This window comes from Megachile rotundata, chromosome 15 (genome assembly GCF_050947335.1).
Source record: "Megachile rotundata isolate GNS110a chromosome 15, iyMegRotu1, whole genome shotgun sequence".
Classification (NCBI taxonomy): Eukaryota; Metazoa; Arthropoda; class Insecta; order Hymenoptera; family Megachilidae; genus Megachile; species Megachile rotundata.
Window position 1 is genome coordinate 9,813,441 of NC_134997.1, and position 19,505 is coordinate 9,832,945.

General features: G+C 33.0%; 1 protein-coding gene across 1 annotated transcript; it reads right to left on the minus strand.

The window, feature by feature from the left end:
* Positions 1-483: 483 nt before the first annotated feature.
* On the minus strand, positions 484-18,694 carry Apime-ASTA (allatostatin A). Its single transcript, XM_003703656.3, has 3 exons — positions 18,526-18,694; positions 2,249-2,529; positions 484-962 (listed from the first exon to the last, which is right to left on the minus strand). The coding sequence occupies exons 2-3, from the start codon at positions 2,519-2,521 to the stop codon at positions 627-629; spliced, it is 609 nt and encodes a 202-aa protein (XP_003703704.2). The 5' UTR covers positions 2,522-2,529; positions 18,526-18,694; the 3' UTR covers positions 484-626.
* Between the last annotated feature and the right edge of the window lie 811 nt (positions 18,695-19,505).

The following is a 19,505-nucleotide window of genomic DNA, read 5'->3' on the forward strand; positions in this document are numbered from 1 at the left end:
TTCATAACCTAAAAGAAGAAAACACATTTAAATTTAATTCCCAAATTCCCAGCCTTGCAATATCATTTAGAAACTGAAGAAATTTCTCTACAAAATAGATCTATCAGACCCCAAAAGAAATTTCTTCAAATTCCTAATAAAAGAGCAAAAGCTGTGAAAAAGGAAGACAAAGAAACCTTCATAACCTAAAAGAAGAAAACATAAGCTTAATTCCCAGCCTTGTAATTAAATTCCGCAGCCTTCCTTCAAAAAACAAAGAAACCACACAAAATCCATCAAATCCCACCCTCGAAGAAATTCAAACCCCCTCAAGAATTTTCCCCCAAAAGAAAACCTTAAAACTTCTCACCATCCAAAAACTCCAAACTTCTCACCCTCCACAAAACCACAGTAGATCTCACAAAGGTCCCCAAAAAACCGCAGAGGCAAAACAAAAAAAAATCGCAAGAACAACAAAAAAAGAAAGAAGAATTCAGGAAGGAGGAAACTTCAAAACTTGTTCTTTATTGTTATCGATATACTTTTATCTGACAATAAAACTCTGTGCGACATCGAGATGGAGAGCTACTTTTCCGAGCGTTTACAAGATCGAGTTCGATCGACCGAGGTGTTCGGACCTAGAGGTCCTATTGCATGTCCTCCTCGTCCTCCGACATCCTTTTCCCCAGACCGAAGTGGTATCTCTGGCTGAAAACGTCGTTCGGTCGTTTTCCGGTGGCCACCGATTGTCCAGACGCGTAGTGCACCCCTCTTTTACCCAGACCGAAGCTGTACGGCTGCCTGTTGCGTTTCTCTTCGAGGAAATCGTCTACGTTTTCTTGGGAGTGCAAGGTTAAGCCGTCGACGGGGAGGTAGTCGAGATTTAGTCGGATAGGGTAGTCGGTGTTGTCGCTTCGCTTTCCCAGACCGAAACTGTATTGTTTTAGACGCTTTCCTAAGCCGAAGGAGTAGGGACGACCTCTCTGGAACAGTTGAAAAATTATGGTGACTTTTGGGGATTTAGGTTGGGTTAGGATTCTTTCGAATTTTAAAAATTTGGGAGAAGGAGTTTTTCAAGTTTTAAAAATTTTATAATTTTGCTGAATTTAGTTTTACATGGATTATAGGTTATGGAGAACCATTGGAAAATTAGTTTTTGGTCCCTATTTCAATATTTCAGGTTTTAGAACAATTTTTGAATTAAAAGTTTTAGGACTGAAAAGTTTTTAAAATTATAGAGACATTAAAGTAAATGATGGTTCTTAAATTATTATTCATTAAATGACAGTTCATTAACTATAATAGTTAATTGAAGTAGTTCTCTAGAGTTTGGTGTGTTCAAGATGGCCGCTACGTCCACAAAATGGCGGCGTTTTTAAAATTGGAGTTTTGAATACATCTTTCAATATTTCAAGCTTGGGGACAATTTTAAGATTAAAAAATTGCAAGGAAAGCTTTTGAAATTATAGAGAAATTAAATTAAATAGTAGATATAGAAATAAATAATATAATAATGTAATAGTTCTTGAGAATTTAGTGCATTCAAGATGGACGCTGCGTTCACAAAATGGCGGTGCCTTTAAATTGCAGTTTCTAATCTCTGTTTCAATATTTCAAGCTTGAAGACAATTTTAGAATTAAAAAATTGCAAGAAATGTTTTTAAAATTATAGAGAAATTAAATTAAATAGTAGATATTGAAATAAATACTATAATAATGTAATAGTTCTTGAGAGTTTAGTGCATTCAAGATGGACGCTGCGTTCACAAAATGGCGGTGCCTTTAAATTGCAGTTTCTAATCTCTGTTTCAATATTTCAAGCTTGAGGACAATTTCCAGATCAAAAAATTGCAAGAAAAGCTAAATTATAGAGGAATTAAACTAAATAGTCGATATTAAAAAGAAAATATTAATATATCGTAGTTCTTGACAATGTAATGCATTCAAGATGGCGGCGTCTGACAAAATGGCGGCGCCTCATCTCAACTTTCATTGTCCCCAATTTTTAAAAACTTGAGACCTCCAAAACTAAACAATATAGTGCAGAATCTATTAAATTTTAGCAATTAAATGAATCAAAACAAATTAATAAATGATATCAATTTGAACAAATTAATAAATGATCTCAATTTGAATAAATTAATAAATCTCCATTTGAACAAATAATTAATTTATTTCAGTGAATTAAAAGTTGTCCATAATAATTGAAGGAATAAAGTTTAAGCCGAAGTATGTAAATGTAAAATGGAAATCAACATTTCTTGCTTACTTTATCGTCGCTGTTATCAGCCCACCGTTTTCCAATACCGAAGTTATAAACTGGTAGCCTTTTGTATTCAGAGACGTAAGTGTACGCTCTTTTGTCAGGAATTGGATCGTCGAAACCCACTGAATTCAACATTGTATTATAGGGTTGTACGTTCATTGAAGAAGAAGGGGTTTCTTCGACCGCGGCGACCGACATTCCGACCATTCCCACCACGTACAGAACAGCCACGCTCGTGGTTATTAAACTCGTTCTTGTATCCATGTTTCTCTTCATATATCGCACTGAAAAGAAAGCTATTGTTAAAACTGCAAATTATTAACAATTCAATTCTTATAAGCTAACAAACCTATAATTTCTAAAGTAAAATTACCAAACGTTTAATTTTTTAAAACTTTCATTTGAAATAAAATTAATTAAATTTAATTTTTGAATAATTTGTATTGTATAAAAATTTAAATGTAATATTTGTAGAATATTACGATTAATCAAAAAAAGGATGAACGGTGTGGAAAATATATAACCGGACATCGACAATTGGTTTCACGGTTCTGAATTGAGTTCGAAAGTTCACGAGAAAATTGCTTTCGCGATACTAATCTGTCGAACCGAGTTCCCCGATTCAGCTAAACAGAGAAAAGTTTCGATTGCAATGTTTGAAACGAGTCGGTTCAATTAAACAAAGTCGTCCGTTAACAGACAGTATCACTGCTATTGGCATTATCGCTTGATTATTAAACTTTGCAATTAGAATCTCTTTGCAGCTACAAATCTAGATGGAGTTTCTCTACAAACTATATACCGTTTTAAAGCTCTCGTTAGTGCGAATAATTTTTGTCTATGAAAATTCTTCGTATGACGACTGCATAAAAAGTTATGAGGGAGAAACCCTTCCGCATAGTCGGTTTGGTCAATAAATTTCGTATCAGCGAATCTAGATGGAATATCTCTACAAACTATATACCGTTTTAAAGGTATTTTTAATGCGAATAATTTTTGTCTACGACAATTCTTCGTGTCATGATTGAGTTAATAGTTATAGAATAAAAACGCTTACGCAGAGTCGGTTCGGTGAACAAATTTCGTAGCAACAAGTCTAGTAGGAATTTCTCCACAAACTATACACCGTTTTAAAGGTCTTGTCCATACGAATAATTCCTGTCCATGAAAATTCTTCGTATGACGACTGCATACAAAGTTATGAGAGAAAAACCCTTCCGCATAGTCGGTTCGGTTAATAAATTTCGTATCAACGAATCCAAATGGAGTTTCTCTACAAACTATATACCGTTTTAAAGCTCTCATCAATACGAATAATTCTTGTCTATAAAAATTCTTCGTATGACAACTGCATACAAAGTTACGAAAGAAAAACCCTTCCGCATAGTCGGTTCGGTTAATAAATTTCGTATCAACGAATCCAAATGGAGTTTCTCTACAAACTATACACCGTTTTAAAGCTCTCATCAATACGAATAATTCTTGTCTATAACATTTCTTCGTATGACGACTGCATACAAAGTTATGAGAGAAAAACCCTTCCGCTTAGTCGGTTCGGTGCATCAAAATTTCTTAAACCGTTTACACCGTATATTTAATACAATTTATCCATAAAAATAACTTATATTTATACCTAAATTGTTATTATACCTCAAAGCTGACTTCTACTATAAAGTCTGTATTTTCGAATTAATAACGTTTCCCAAAAAATTCTCATAAATTTAACGATATTTTTACGTTGCAAGAGCACGGTAGCTTTATTGAGCGATTAGAAGATAGTAAATGACTAGAAACTTTTAAACGGAAGCTACGATCGTAAATTCTACAAATTGAACGAGATGAGGCCAGCAAACATGTATCGTAGTTTTCCCGGTCGAAATTGCCACTTTAAATCGGGGCCGATTTAATTTCTCAGCCAGCTCGCAAGAAATGAAATGCTCGGTTAAACGATGCTGTTAAAGGCTTCAGTTGCTGGCTCAACCACAATTTATGTTTTCTAATATATTCGCTTTGTTTACGCGTTTAACAAACGCGAGGTACACGGACCTGCAAGAAACGTTTCTCCTACGCGTCTTAACTTAACAAACTGCGTCGTTTATTAAAATTTAGTATTTTTGAAAGTACGATCTGATTTACAGATCCAATTAATTTTCTTCGGGTAGCGCGGGTCTTGGCATAATTAATCTGGAGATCTCCGATTCTGTTAAACGGATTTGGTTTGGACATCAGTGAAATGCTTGTTAATATTCGAGAATGGTAAAACGAGAAACCACCGAGGATTCAATGGATTTCCGCGTGAAATATTAAACGTTCACAGGATCGCGGTTTCCAGTAGATGCGTGGACGTTTAGTGGTCTTCGAATGCTCGACAGATTAACAAGGGTCGAATTCTATTGTAGTACCTTTGTCTTCAATATCACTTTCTTAGTGTATTGAGACAAAATTTTAATTGTTTAAGGAGGTTGATATATTTTGTTTAATGAGAAATTATTTTTAGATGAAGTGCAGACTGCTGCGTTGAGTTTGTGCTATTTTCTTTTGTGGATTTTGGTGAAAGTACAAGGTGGCTCAAGCAAAATTAGGGGTGGTTTAAGTCATCATTTTATTTGGAATTTGGAAATTTAGGTATTTGCAGATTTAGGTATTTAGAAATTTGGGAATTTGGAAATTTAGGTATTTGGAAATTTGGGAATTTGGAAATTTGGAAATTTGGGAATTTGGAAATTTGGGAATTTGGAAATTTGGGAATTTGGAAATTTAGGTATTTGGAAATTTAAGTAATTAGAAATTTAGAAATTTGAAAATTTAGATATTTGGTAATTTAAGTAATTAGAAATTTTGAAATTTGGAAATGTAGGTATTTGGTAATTTAGATAATTAGAAATTTAGGAATTTTGGAAATTTGAGAATTTGGAAATTTAGAAATTTAGAAATTTAGAAATTTGGAAATTTAGGTATTTGGTAATTTAGGTAATTAGAAATTTAAGAATTTTGGAAATTTAGGTATTTGGAAATTTAGGTATTTAGAAATTTAGAAATTTGGAAATTTGGGAATTTGGAAATTTAAGTAATTAAAAATTTAGAAATTTGGAGATTTAGGTATTTGGTAATTTAGGTAATTAGAAATTTAGGAATTTTGGAAATTTGAGAATTTGGAAATTTAGGTATTTGGAAATTTAAGTAATTAGAAATTTAGAAATTTGGAATTTTAGATATCTGGAAATTCAGGTATTTGCGAATTTAGAAATTTTGGAAATTTAGGTAATTAAATTTTGGAAATTTGGGAATTTGGAAATTTAGGTATTTGGAAATTTAGGTAATTAGAAATTTGGAAATTTGGAAATTTAGGTATTTGGAAATTTAAGTAATTAGAAATTTAGAAATTTGGAATTTTAAATATTTGGAAATATTGGTATTGTGAAACAGGTATATGAAAATTCTGAAACTCGAAAATTTCAAAATTTGCAACATACATCCTCAAAATTTTAAATACAAAAATTCACATATTAACAAATTCAAGAATTCAAAATTTTCGAAATTTGGTAACTTGAACCGAATTCCTAAATTATTAAACTAGAAAAATTTGCTTTGCTAATTAAAAATCTCACAAGTTAAAATCTCGCAAGTTTAAAAATTAAAAAATCTCCAAAATACAAAATTCAAAAATTTAACAAATCTTTTACCAAACGAAACCAGAATTCCCTATGATTAATGTCCCATCTAAAATGAGTTGCAAAAAGCTTGTCAGATGCTTTCCCTCCTTTTATGTCACCGATCGACTCTTTTCAATACCTCGTCAAGGTTTTCAGTTCAATGACCCCAACTTCCACGCAAATCGCGAGAAATGATAAGCTGCTTAGCCAAGGGATTTAGAATTTCACGAAACGGGTCGATCGTTTACCACCTTTCCCAGAAGTCTGAAGAGACAACGATAACGAGAGAGAACAGAAATTTACTCTTTAACTTAATTCACCCTGCCGGATTAGCATGGCGGAATTTACTGGGAATTGATATTGCACTGGAAATAAGTATACGAGCTGCTGTGATATAATTTAAAAATAAATTACAGAGCGAGCGACACCTGTTGCGATACTGAATCTTATTTTGAAACTAACATTTTTTCGTTCAATGAGACAATTTGATAAACTAATAATAATTTATTAAATTTCTTATTTGTGAGTGCGATAGTTTAGTTTTGCATTTAATTCTGATTAAAAACTGTTATATTTATAAATTGTAATTATGTTAAGTTAGGTTGTAAAAATTGTAATTAAAGTTGTTAAGGGTAGCTTTTTTGGTAGTTGATAATTGAGGAGTAATTTTTAAATAAATCAAAAATTGGGAAGACTTTAATTATTTAACATTTTATAATAAAGTGATTTATATTGTTATTTTTTTATTAGTACTATTTCATTTTTATTTTACATTATGTACATATAAATTGCTCGAATGAAATTCGTACATCAAAATTCATTTCATGTATACGAAATTCACATATGTGAATTTATATATGTATATGTTCCTCCACATATGAAGTTTGCACATATGAAATTATTTTCCACATATGAAATTTGATATTCCACATATGAAATATGAATTATTTAACATTTTATAATAAAATAATTTATATTGTTATTTTTTTATTAGTATTATTTCATTTTTATTTTACATTACATATATATGAAATTCATTCTTCATTATTCATTTCATGTATGTAAAATTTGCATATGTGAATTTATATATGTATATGTTCCTCCACATATGAAGTTTGCACATATGAAATTATTTTCCACATATGAAATTTGATATTCCACATATGAAACATGAATTATTTAACATTTTATAATGAAGTAATTTACATTGTTATTTTTTTATTAGTATTATTTCATTTTTATTTTACATTATGTACATATAAATTGCTCGAATGAAATTCATTCTTCATTATTCATTTCATGTATATGAAATTCACATATGTGAATTTATATATGTATGTTCCTCCACATATGAAGTTTGCACATATGTACTAGTGTTCCCCATACTTTCACGTATTAAATATTCCAATCTTATACCCCGAATATATACTCTCGCATGATAAATATTCCCACGTTATGACATGACTGATGACGTCACCACACCATATTACCCCCAAGATTGAAGTATAGAATCCAATCCCTCCAACGGGGACCAAAAATGCTGGCAAAATAGAGGGAGTTTTTCGACCGGAAGAGGAAGAAATTGTTGGAGCTCTCGAGGCAACTTCTCCATTTCCCATCATCGAGAACATTCAATCTCATTAACGATGAGAAGAGAAAGAAGAAGAAGGGTAACGTGGGCGTTGGTCAACAAGGGTGACACATAGAACAGCTTAAAATTTCATTAACGATTCGAAGGGATAGCCGAGGGCTGTGTTAATCTCATTTCCGGTCAAGGAGTATATAGAAACAGACGTCCTGACGCGGCCAGAAAATCAATCGTCTTTCGATAAATTATTATTATCTTCTTTTTGTGGGGAATTTTAAATCCGTGAAAGCATTGACGGTCACGAGTTCGATAATACGGAAGCGGGTTTGCAAATTTTGGATGGGGTTGAAGGTCGAGGATTTTTTATTCCGGGGTGGGTATAGAAGCTGTCGATATTTTATATTGAATAATTTTGTATAATCGGAGAATAATTTAGGGTGAATTGGGGTGATAAGGGTATTGCAACTTTCATTTCTAAATTTTTTAATAATAAATATGTTTTACAGTATTTACAATATTTATGAGAATTAGGTAAATTCAAGCTTGGAATGAGTCTTAACGATACGTGTATGACGAATAACTTACTATTACAATAATCGATTACTATTACAATAAGAAATTGTGTGGATTATTATTCAATTTATAATGTAGACAAGTTTTGAGGTTACGGCTGACTTTATTGAATCTTTGTGCAAGTTTTGAGGTTAAGGCAGACTTAGTAAATACATAATTCACAGTAATTAAAACGCTTCATTTGAGATATTAAAGTTTGTATACATATTACGATATAAAAGAGAACACTCGTGACTTAAAGACTCAACAATAACTTCGAAAATCTCATAACAATTTTGAAGGATTAAAGAACTTCCGGTGTAAAGAAGCAATCCATTTCTCAAGGAAGATTACCGGGTTCTTTGCGAGAAAGTTCTCTCTAAAGTACTTAAGGAATTTCTTATACTCAATGAAATAATACTACATGGAAACTTTGGGGAAGGAGTTTGAAATTATTTTACAGTTTTAATATAGGGTAAGTGGGTACTATGGTAAGGTATAGTAAATCAAGTGTACTCTCTAATTTGATAAAAAATTAGTATTATATACTTGAATTTTTTATTAGCGCGTTCCAAATTCGACGCGTGGAGTATACAACGCATTACAAATTCGACGCGTAGAGAATACAACGCGTTACAAATTCGACGCGTGGAGAATACAGCGCGTTGCAAATTCGACGCGTGGAAATTTAACGCATGGAGGATACAACGCGTTACAAATTCGACGCGTGGAGAATACAACGCGTTACAAATTCGACGCGAGGAGAATACAGCGCGTTGCAAATTCGACGCGTGGAAATTTAACGCATGGAGGATACAACGCATTACAAATTCGACGCGTGGAGAATACAACGCGTTACAAATTCGACGCGTGGAAAAGACAGTGCGTTGCAAATTCGATGCGTGACAAGTTCAACGCCTGGAAATCTAGCATATTACAAATTAGAAGCGTGACTAATATATTGCCTGGAGAATACAGCGCGTTCCAAATGTGACGCGCACAGAATCCAACACGAGATGAATTCGATGCACCAAAATCTAACGTGTTCAATTTCATTTATAGAGAATGCAATTCATTAAAAATCGCATAGAGAATCCAATGCAAGTGTATAAGTTGCAAATTACCATGTTTGTAAATGTAATGCACTGGTACCATGCATAAAAATGTAAAACATATATAGAATTCCCCGTGTGTGAATTGTGTCAGTGCACTAATGTACGTATGTACTATTCTAGTGATCATGTTATATAATAACAATCGAGTAGACATCGTGATGAAGCTTCAGTAAATGATGTTTGCACGAAATGATTACAGGAAATAGATAGGTAATGAACGAAGTTATCCACCGAAAGCAGGACAGCCTCGTAAAAGGCGTCGAAACACCAAGGATACCTAACGAGGTTTAATTTCACGCCATGGGGCACGTTTCACCTCTCCCTTGAGTAAGGAGTATGTGGAAGTGACGTTAATCTCGTTTCCGGACCACGGAGTTCGGATACCTGTTCGCGAAACCTCGATGAAATCGATCGTAATCGTAACAACAGCAACTTTGCGTTTCAAAAGGGATTCTGACCACCGATAATCGAGTCACCCTCCACTTTGCGGTTTGTCGGAAGTACGAATGGAGTAATTCGATCGAGGAATTCGATTGTGGATGGATTCGTCTAATTTTGTATTTGTTTTTAAGGTGGAATGTTATACTCTTCTTTTTTATATTAAGTGTTTGAAAGGTGAGTTACTTGATTGGTTGTACATTTTTTAGGTTGTAATATACATTATTTTGTTATTTTCAGATATTTGAGTTTTGATATTTGTTTATTGATCATTTGTACACGTGTCGTGGTTAGTCGTTTGCTGCATCGTCGGTCATTTTGTTTTAAAATTGTTATGTATTTTGTGTTTAAATTGTGAAACATTTGCATAGCTATTTTTATTGGATTTCAAGCTTTAAATTGATGTATCATAAGTGCCATTTCGTGATACTTTTCTGTCATGAATTTGCAAGTGTATTGATACATTTCGAAACTATATACACTTCGAAATTGTTCATTGTTTGCTTTATTAACCCACCGGCCATTTTCAAGTATGAATATGTATGAAGCGCTTATGCAGCTGTTTTCGATAAACACTGAGCTTTAATTTGATGTATCATAAGTACCATTTCGTGATACTTTTCTGTCATGAATTTGCAAGTGTATTGATACATTTCGAAACTATACACACTTCGAAATCGTTCATTATTTGCTTTATTAAGCCACCGGCCATTTTGAGGTATGAATATGCATGAAGCGCTTATGCAGCTGTTTTCGATAAACACTGAACTTTAATTTGATGTATCATAAGTGCCATTTAGTGATACTTTTCTGTCATGAATTTGCAAATGTGTCTTTATATATTTTACAACCATGAACATTTCGAAATTGCTCATTACTTGCTATATCGCGCCACCGGCCATTTTGTGTTATGAGTATCTACGGTGCGCCTACACAGCAGTTTTCATTAGACCTTAAGCTTCAAAATGATGTATCATAAGTGCCATTTCGTGATACTTTTCAGTCATGAATTTTCAAATGTGTCTTTATATATTTTACAATTATGAACATTTCCAAATTGCTCATTACTTGCTATATCGCGCCACCGGCCATTTTGTGTTATGAGTATCTACGGTGCGCCTACACAGCAGTTTTCATTAGACCTTAAGCTTTAAAATGACGTGCCACAAGTGCCCTTTCGTGATACTTTTCAGTCATGAAATCTCATTTGAACAAATTCATACATTTAAAAATTACAAAAAACTACATACTTTCATAAATAACTAGTTCAGTATCAGTAAAATATCTCATACATTTCTTTTTACCTTAAAGTTCTTTTTATCTTAACGTCTAATTTGCTATATCACAACTAATTTTCTCTTTATACCATCAAATCGAACATTACTCCCGAAATACACCATAAGACGGCGATAAACAGCGACATAAATGATTCTACGTAATTCGAGTGGCACAACAAATTTACCAGAAATAACGAGCTGTGACGCGTGTGCTCGAGTAGTTTCGGTGGGACTGATAACCGAACAAAGAAGAGTGGAAGAGAAACACAGGGATGACGAAGTTATTAGAGCCACGTTTATTACCGAACCTTTTTTCCAGCTTATAAAGCATCACTCGGCTGTTGCCACGGATCGTGCATTCTTTTGCGCGAAAGTCGGCTAATCAGCAAACCTAGCTGACGTTTTAATGATACGCCTTCATACAGCGTCACTGTTTCATCAGGTTCTGTAATATGCGTATTGGGTGCTGATGTTGCCACGAGTATTAGAGGTTTTCGTTCTTCGTTTTTAATTTTGGGGAAAAGTCGAATTTTGGGGCGGTTGGAGATTGGAAGGTTAGGAGTTTGAGGGGGTTGGAGGTTAGGAGGTTTTAATTTTGTGGTGGTTGAAGATTGGGAGATTTTTATTTTTGGGTGGTTGGAGAGTGGAAGATTTTTATTTTTGGGTGGTTGAAGAGTGGAAGATTTTTATTTTGGGGTGGTTGAAGATTGGGAGATTTTTATTTTGGGGTGGTTGAAGGGTGGAAGAATTTTATTTTGGGGTGGGTGAAGGATGGAAGAATTTTATTTTGGGGTGGTTGAAGGAGGGAAGAATTTTATTTTGGGGTGGTTGAAGATTGGAAGATTTTTATTTTGAGGTGGTTGAAGGGTGGAAGAATTTTACTTTGGGGTGATTGAAGGATGGAAGAATTTTAATTTGGGGTGATTGGAGATTGGAAGATTTTAATTTTGAGGTGGTTGAAGGGTGGAAGAATTTTATTTTGGGGTGATTGAAGATTAAAAGATTGTTATTTTGGGGTGATTGAAGATTGGAAGATTTTTATTTTGGGGTGGTTGAAGATTGGAAGAGTTTTATTTTGGGGTGATGGAAGGATGGAAGAATTTTATTTTGGGGTGGTTGAAGATGGGAAAATTTTTATTTTGGGGTGATTGAAAGATGGAAGAATTTTATTTTGGGGTGATTGAAGATTGGAAGATTTTAATTTTGAGGTGATTGAAGATTGGAAGATTTTAATTTTATAATAATTTTAAATTAGAAAATTTTAATTTTGTGGTGGTCGAAGATTGGAAGATTTCAATTTTGAATTGTCTGAACATTGAAAGAATTTAATTTTGTGTTGTTTGAACACTGGAAGATCTTAATTTTCATTCAGAAGTTTGAAACATTCTAATTTCCTGAGAATTTCGATTGTGCACAATTTTGAGAGTTCTGAATATTGCTAAAATTATTTTTGCTTAAATAAAAATACTTAAACACTAATGATTAATTTTTAAAAAATTAATGAAACTTGATTTGACTACAACAAACAGTAAGGGATGTACTATTTCCACTTCTATCGTTGACTTATACTACTGTGATATAATTACAATTTTAAATAACCTCCAAAAACTGTAGTAATATACTGAGAATACCACATAAAATTTATTTCTATGGAAATTATATGAAACCTTCATTTTGTTATAATAAGCTAGAAGGGATGATCATTAATTTCGCTTCTACCGTTGACTTATACTACTGTGATATAATTACAATTTTAAATAACGTCCAAAAACTGTAGTAATATACTGAGAGTACCACATGGAATTTATTTCTATGGAAATTATATGAGACCTTCATTTTGTTATAATAAGCTAGAAGGGATGATCACTAATTCCACTTCTATCGTTGACTTATACTACTTCGGTTCTGCACACAATAATTATACGCAGAAACTAGAATTATAATTCTACAATAATTATCCTATAACTTCCTTAAAAAAACCTAGCACGATATACAAAAGAATATCCTTCCTTTTCATACAAAAAAATAATTGCTTTACCAAAAAATAATTTAAACCCCTTTTCGCTATTAACAACCAACAAAGCCCGACCGAACGTTGACTCCCGCTACTGAAAACATCGACACTCATCGACTGTAGCAATTAATTTCAAGTTTTCGATATCCATCGCCCGGTAAAAGTTGTTCAATCCACAGATTTTTCCGGATGTCACAGGGAATTTATACCGTGACATTTATAAATCTCCCAGTTTCGAGCTGAGTGCACGTCACACTTCTCTTCGGGGATTTTGTTCCGTGACACCGATGCATCCTGATCATCCGAGAGGAGCTGGTTATACTCCGATATGAAATGCGTCGTACTTACAGTATCTCTTCAATATTTTTCCGATCGTATGCTTCTGCTCCAATATTCTGACTATTGCTCTCCGCGGTGTTATCGTATTCACAATTCTACTTTTATTCCGTGCTGTTGTTATTGCATCAATTTGCGTTTCATTTTTGCGGAGACACGTTGACGGTCTTTTTTCACTCGGTTTTTAAACTTGGGAAACTTGGGAGGTTGGGGATTTGGGGAATTTGGGAGATTTGGGGAATTTAGGGAATTTGAGAGATTTAGGAGATTTAGGAGATTTGGGGAATTTGGGAGATTTAGGAGATTTAGGGGATTTGGGGAATTTGGGAAATTTGGGGAATTTGGGGAGTTTGGGGGATTTAGGAAATTTGGGAGATCTGGGCAATTTTGAGGATTAGGGAAATTTGGAAAATTTCGAGGATTTGGGGAATTTGGAGAATTTGGAGAATTTGGAGAATTTGGAGAATTTGGAGAATTTGTGAAATTTAGTGAATTTGGGGATTTTGGAGAATTTAGAGAATTTGTGAAATTTATGGAATTTGGGGAATTTAGGAAATTTGGGAGATTTGGAGGATTCGGAGAACTTGAGAAATTTGGGGAATTTGGGGAATTTGGAGAATTTAGAGAATTTGTGGAATTTAAGGAATTTGAGAAATTTGTGAAATTTAGGGTATTTGGGAAATTTAGGAAATTTGAGGAATTTGGAGAATTAGGAGAGTTTGGGGAATTTGGGGAATTTGAGGAATTTGAGAAATTTAAGGAATTTGAGAAATTTGTGAAATTTAGGGAATTTGGGGATTTGGAAATTTAGAACTTTGGAAGTCTATCAATTCAAAAATTTGCAATTTACAAAAACCAAAAACTTGATAATAATTAAAAAATTCTAAAATTTGAAAATGCTCAAAAATGACAATATCTCCTAAACCTAAAGACCAATATCCTAAAATTTCCTATTATAAAAAAGAATTTCCCAAGAATCCCAAATACTGCACGTGAAATGTGACCACAGTCATCAGCAACACCCTGTACTTAAGACATCCTATGCTTAAAATAGCATTCAATGAAGATAAATGAATAAACAAACGAAAATATCAATCGACAAACTTCTACCTACTAGAGCTTTCAATTACTTGGCTGCTTGTCTGTGGTTCGCGAAGAAGCTTTTCGTAGAAACGACTGGCAAGGATGGGGATCGCAGCTGACGACTTGTACGCTTGGGAACTTCGATGAAACGGAAGTTCTGATATCAATTCTCTCGCGACAACGCCCGTAAATATGACGTTGGATCTCGCGTAGAAATTACTTAGGAAAAGTCGAAACTTTCACTGACTTCGGATAATTAAAAATCTTTTTCTGTTCAACTCGATATCGCTATTAAATTCTGCTTCTCGGGTTGCAAAAATTATTTGAATAAAATAATGACTTTGGTGCAATGAACAAAATATTGTGACGGTACTTTATAATATTTTATAAGAATTACATATTAGAGTGTAGTGAAAGAATCAATCATGTATTGGATTTTTATATATAATTAAATTGAGACATTTTTTATTTTTTATTATCGTAAAACATGTAGTTTGCATATTGCAAAAATTTTCTTTAATTAACTTGTTGTGCAAGGAAGAGGAAATTTATTATTATATATGGAGAATTTTTAGGAATAGTATTGAAATTAAAATTTAGTCACGAACATGAGAAATTGTCGCCAATAATGTTTAATATTATCTGAAAGTTCATTGAAGCTTCATATGTTTTAAAATATGTTCATATGTTTGTATGTTTTATATGTTTCAAATTACTTTTAATTTTTGATCATCCAGAATTTGTTAACTTCTCCAAAATTGTTCAATAATTTTACAAAATTATAGTAGTCAAGTTTTTAAGTCATCGTAGAGAGAATGTAGGGATGGGTATAAACTAACCTATAACATTTGAACAAATCCTAACCTAGAATTAAACCTAAAACCGAACCTAGTAGAGAATTGTATGTTTAAATGTTTAAATTATCATTCAATCTTAAAACAGTGCATGAATGTTTTGATTTAATTTTAAATAAATAAATAATTCTATAAATGATTCCATTAAATTTTACTCGTAAAGCGATGCACAAACATATCACGGTAAATTTCGAGTTATTTAACGATGATATCTCCCGACAACAAAGGGAATAATTTCCTTTATTATTACACCAAACCACCAATCAATACGAATTACGCCACAAAAAAATAGAAATCGATAAATTCTCCGAACGTCAGTTACGCTGGAATTATTTAGATGATCGAAAGCGTCAGCCATTTTGACAAACAATGAAGGTTCAGTCGATACGATTCTAAAAACTCGTCGCGCAATTTTGTATTTTTGACAGCGAAAATTGTTGTGAAGATAAATTCTGTTTACAGTCGTTTAATTGTAATTTGATTGTTTGCACTTTTGATTAAATTTTCCTGAATAAAAGCGCGATCTCTGTGACATATGGCGGAAGTAATTGCACCAGCGGCATTCACGAATAATACAATTTTTGAACAAATGAACTTTCGGCGTAGGGTGTTAGATTACATACTGATTACAAAATTTTTGAAATGTAATATTCATGAGTTTTTTTATATAGAATCTTTCTGGTTATTTCCTTTTTTTTTCTGCAGCGAAATTTTGTCTGAATTTATGCGTTGTGGAGAATTGTTAGTGAAATTGTGGGAATATTTGGAAATGTAAAATGTTAGTGATTTATTGATGATTATTGATAATTAGAAATTATTGATTTATTGATAGTTGACAATTATTAAATATTACTGATTTATTGATATTTGATAATTATTAAAAATTACTTATTTATTGGTATTTGATAATTATTAAACATTACTAATTTATTGATATTTGACAATTATTAAAAATTACTGATTCATTGATATTTGACAATTATTAAAAATTACTGATTCATTGATATTTGACAATTATTAAAAATTGCTGATTTACTGACAATTATTGATTATAAAAAATTACTAATTTATTGAGACTGATCGATTATCAAAAATGACTGATTTATTGAGAATGATCGATCATCAAAAATTTGTATTATTTATTGACTGATTTATTGACAATTATCGATTATCAAAAATGATTGATTTATTGAGAATGATCGATCATCAAAAATTTGTATTATTTATTGACTGATTTATTGACAATTATCGATTATCAAAAATGATTGATTTATTGCCAAATCTCGATTATAAAAAATGCCTGATTTATTGAGAATAATAAAATTACAAAAAAATGACTGATTTATTAAAAATGATCAAATTACAAAAAATTCCCTATCTCTAAAAAATAAGTTTAACAAAATTCCTCGACAAAAACTCCCTTTGCAAACACTGAAATTTACCAAATTTTAACAGAGAATCAAACCATTCGCAATTTACGATATTCAATTAAATTCTTCCCAATATAAAAACTCATATTTTTGATAACACAACAAAATTGCAAAAATGAAATTTCCCCTCGCGTCAAATTTAATCGAGTTTGATTAAAAAAACAATTTTACAAAATAGTTTGCAAAGATATTCCATTTTATTTGATCATAAAATAACTCGATTCATTCGTTTTTTTCTGACTTCTCTATCCAACCGTTTAAATTTGAAAGCCTGCCGCCTACGAAAGAAGATAAGGATTCGAAATGGCATTTTACTTAACCTTTCGTATGTTCGTAAACGATCGTAATAAATGACATTTGTTGCATTCTGACGATTCATTGGCTTCGTTCTCATTATTCCGCTCTTTGAACGCTTTTCCGACGGTAGTCCGTGTACTTTATAAAGGGAAACGTGAGTGGATGGGAGAGCCAGAAATGAAGGAGCATAATGTTTCATGTTCCCGTTGTTATGCGAGCCGACGTATTCCTCGTGAATTCGTGGGATGATGTCGGGGAAGTTTCGTGATTGTTTAAATGCGTCTGAATGAAGCACACGGAATAACTAAATTAATCCCTAAAAAGGAATGTTATTAAATTTTACTTTTCTTGTTAATGGTTAATAGATATCAAACAGTATTCATTTTAAACTTGCATTGATCTGCAAATATTTGGGTAGTTTGCTAAGTAAATTGGCGGCCATTTTCAATTTCACTGGGCTCTGTGATATGGTTAAACAGAAAGTGGTTCTATATAACTTGCTATTGGCTATTAATATGTTCAAGCTCAAAATTTCAGTGGAGTAATCTTTATATTATTGATAGAATATTATATGATTAATTTTATTTAACAAATTTTTTCAGTGCAAAAAAATTTCAAAAGTTGAAGATTTTTTGGTGGACTTTTTGTAATTTCTAGTATTTTATAGAGACTTTTTCTAGAATTTCATGAACAATATTCTTAGTATTTCATGAGGAACATTACTGGTACTTTATGCAAAATATCTCTAGGGTTTTATTGTAAATATCCCTAGGGTTTTATTGTAAATATCCCTAGGGTTTCATGATAAATATCTCTAAGGTTTCATTATAAATATCCCTAGGGTTTCACTGTAAATGTCACTAGTATTTTATAAAAAATACACTTACTATTTTCCAAAATAAAAATCCCTATTCCACTAATAAAATCCCTAGTATTTAACAAAGAAAATTCACATTGTTGTACAAACAATTTCCACGCTAAAAGTTCCTATTACTCAATCAAAAATTTCTACTATTCAACAAAGAAATTATTCTTCACAATTCCTATCATTCTGCAATAGGAAAATTACTATTGCCCAAAATAAAAATCCCTATTCTCCAAAATATCTAATGTATGATTTAACATAGAATTCCTCTTATTCTACCCTGCAAAATCCCTATAATCAAAAATCACAAAAAATTCTATAATCACCCTATAACCCTAAAAACCTTAAAAATCCAAAAACCATAAAAACCCTATAAACACTATGGACCCTATAATCCTAAAAACTCTAAAATCCCTATAAACCCTATAAGCACTATGAACCCTAGAAACCCTAAAAACTCTAAAAACCCTATAATAAACTCTATAAACCCTAAGAACTCTAAAAATTCTAAAAATTCTAAAAACTCTAAAAACCCTATAAACCCTAAGAACTCTGAAAATTCTACAATTTCTAAAAGTTCTAAAAATCCTAAAAACCCTAGAAACTCTACAAACCCTATAAGTAAAGAGAATTCCTCCTCCACCAATCCACTTCAAAAAATCTGAATATCCACCGAAATAAAATTCTCCGTCCGTCAAATAATATCGTCAAAATTTCGCTGCACATCCAAGCGATCGAGCGTGAAAATCGCGATTATCGAGAAAGAGATGCAGCTCACCTGTTGCTGGAAAAGCGTCGGAAGAGTAAAGTGGCTCCTGCGGGAGTCGATTAACCGTCCAGTACTTCTCCCTTTCCGTTTTCACCCGACACGTAGCCGAAGGAGTTCGAGGCTTGACTGTGGACGCCGGGCGTCGCGAAGTTCGACGTCTACGCGGGATATGACGATCGAGGCATCGGGACGCCACCCTTTATACGTGTGTTGCCAGACGCGCGTGTCGGCTGACTATCTCTGCGCCGTTCGCACCCTCTGTCTTCCTCTGTTCTTCCACGATCGCCACCCCCGTCTACCACCCTCGGTTTATCGCCGTCTCTCTTCATCGAAATCGCACTCCCTTTCGCGCATACGCAACGCAACGGCATTCAATTCTCTTTCGTTGCACGGCCAGCACAAAAAATACTCTTGTACAATGCTCTCTGTTTAATGTCTGAAATTGTGTATTTTCTGGTCGGTAGAGGATGAAGTGTATCGCTTTTTTATGTAAGCACCTTGGTTGTAAGAGATGGATTGTGGACATAGAGGGATGGGTTGTATGGTGGACGTAGAAAGTAGTGTTGTGTATTCACCGTTAAAGTTACTTTAAACGACTATTTTTATCAGTTCGTATATGCTGAATTGTAATATTTTTTGGTCTGAGAAAATTGTTTAATTTTTCAATGATGGAAATAGTGTGTTCTGCGCTTAAGGTACGTTTCAACAACCACATCTAGAGGAGAGTGGTTTTATAGGTGAAAATTTGATCGCTGTAAAAGCGAACGGTTCCTACAAATTGACTCTCGTGTTTAGAGCACCAGTGAAACGAGGGGTCAATGCCTACGAGGGATGATTTTCTTCGAAAGCCATGAAATCAGGGAAAAAGCTTGTTGGATCAGGGGGGAAGCTAATCACATTACTATCATTTACATCCCCCTTGCCACACTTTTAAAAATCGTATGTACAAAAGGTGCACAATTCTGTGCACTGAAATTGCATAATATTAT

What these genes read in the sequence shown, in the direction of transcription:
- Apime-ASTA (XM_003703656.3), bottom strand. Translation starts at nt 2,521, where the DNA reads ATGAAGAGAAACATGGATACAAGAACGAGTTTAATAACCACGAGCGTG. An exon ending in CTGATAACAGCGACGATAAA is followed by an intron (nt 963 to 2,248) that starts GTAAGCAAGAAA and finishes CAACTGTTCCAG; the next exon opens with AGAGGTCGTCCCTACTCCTT.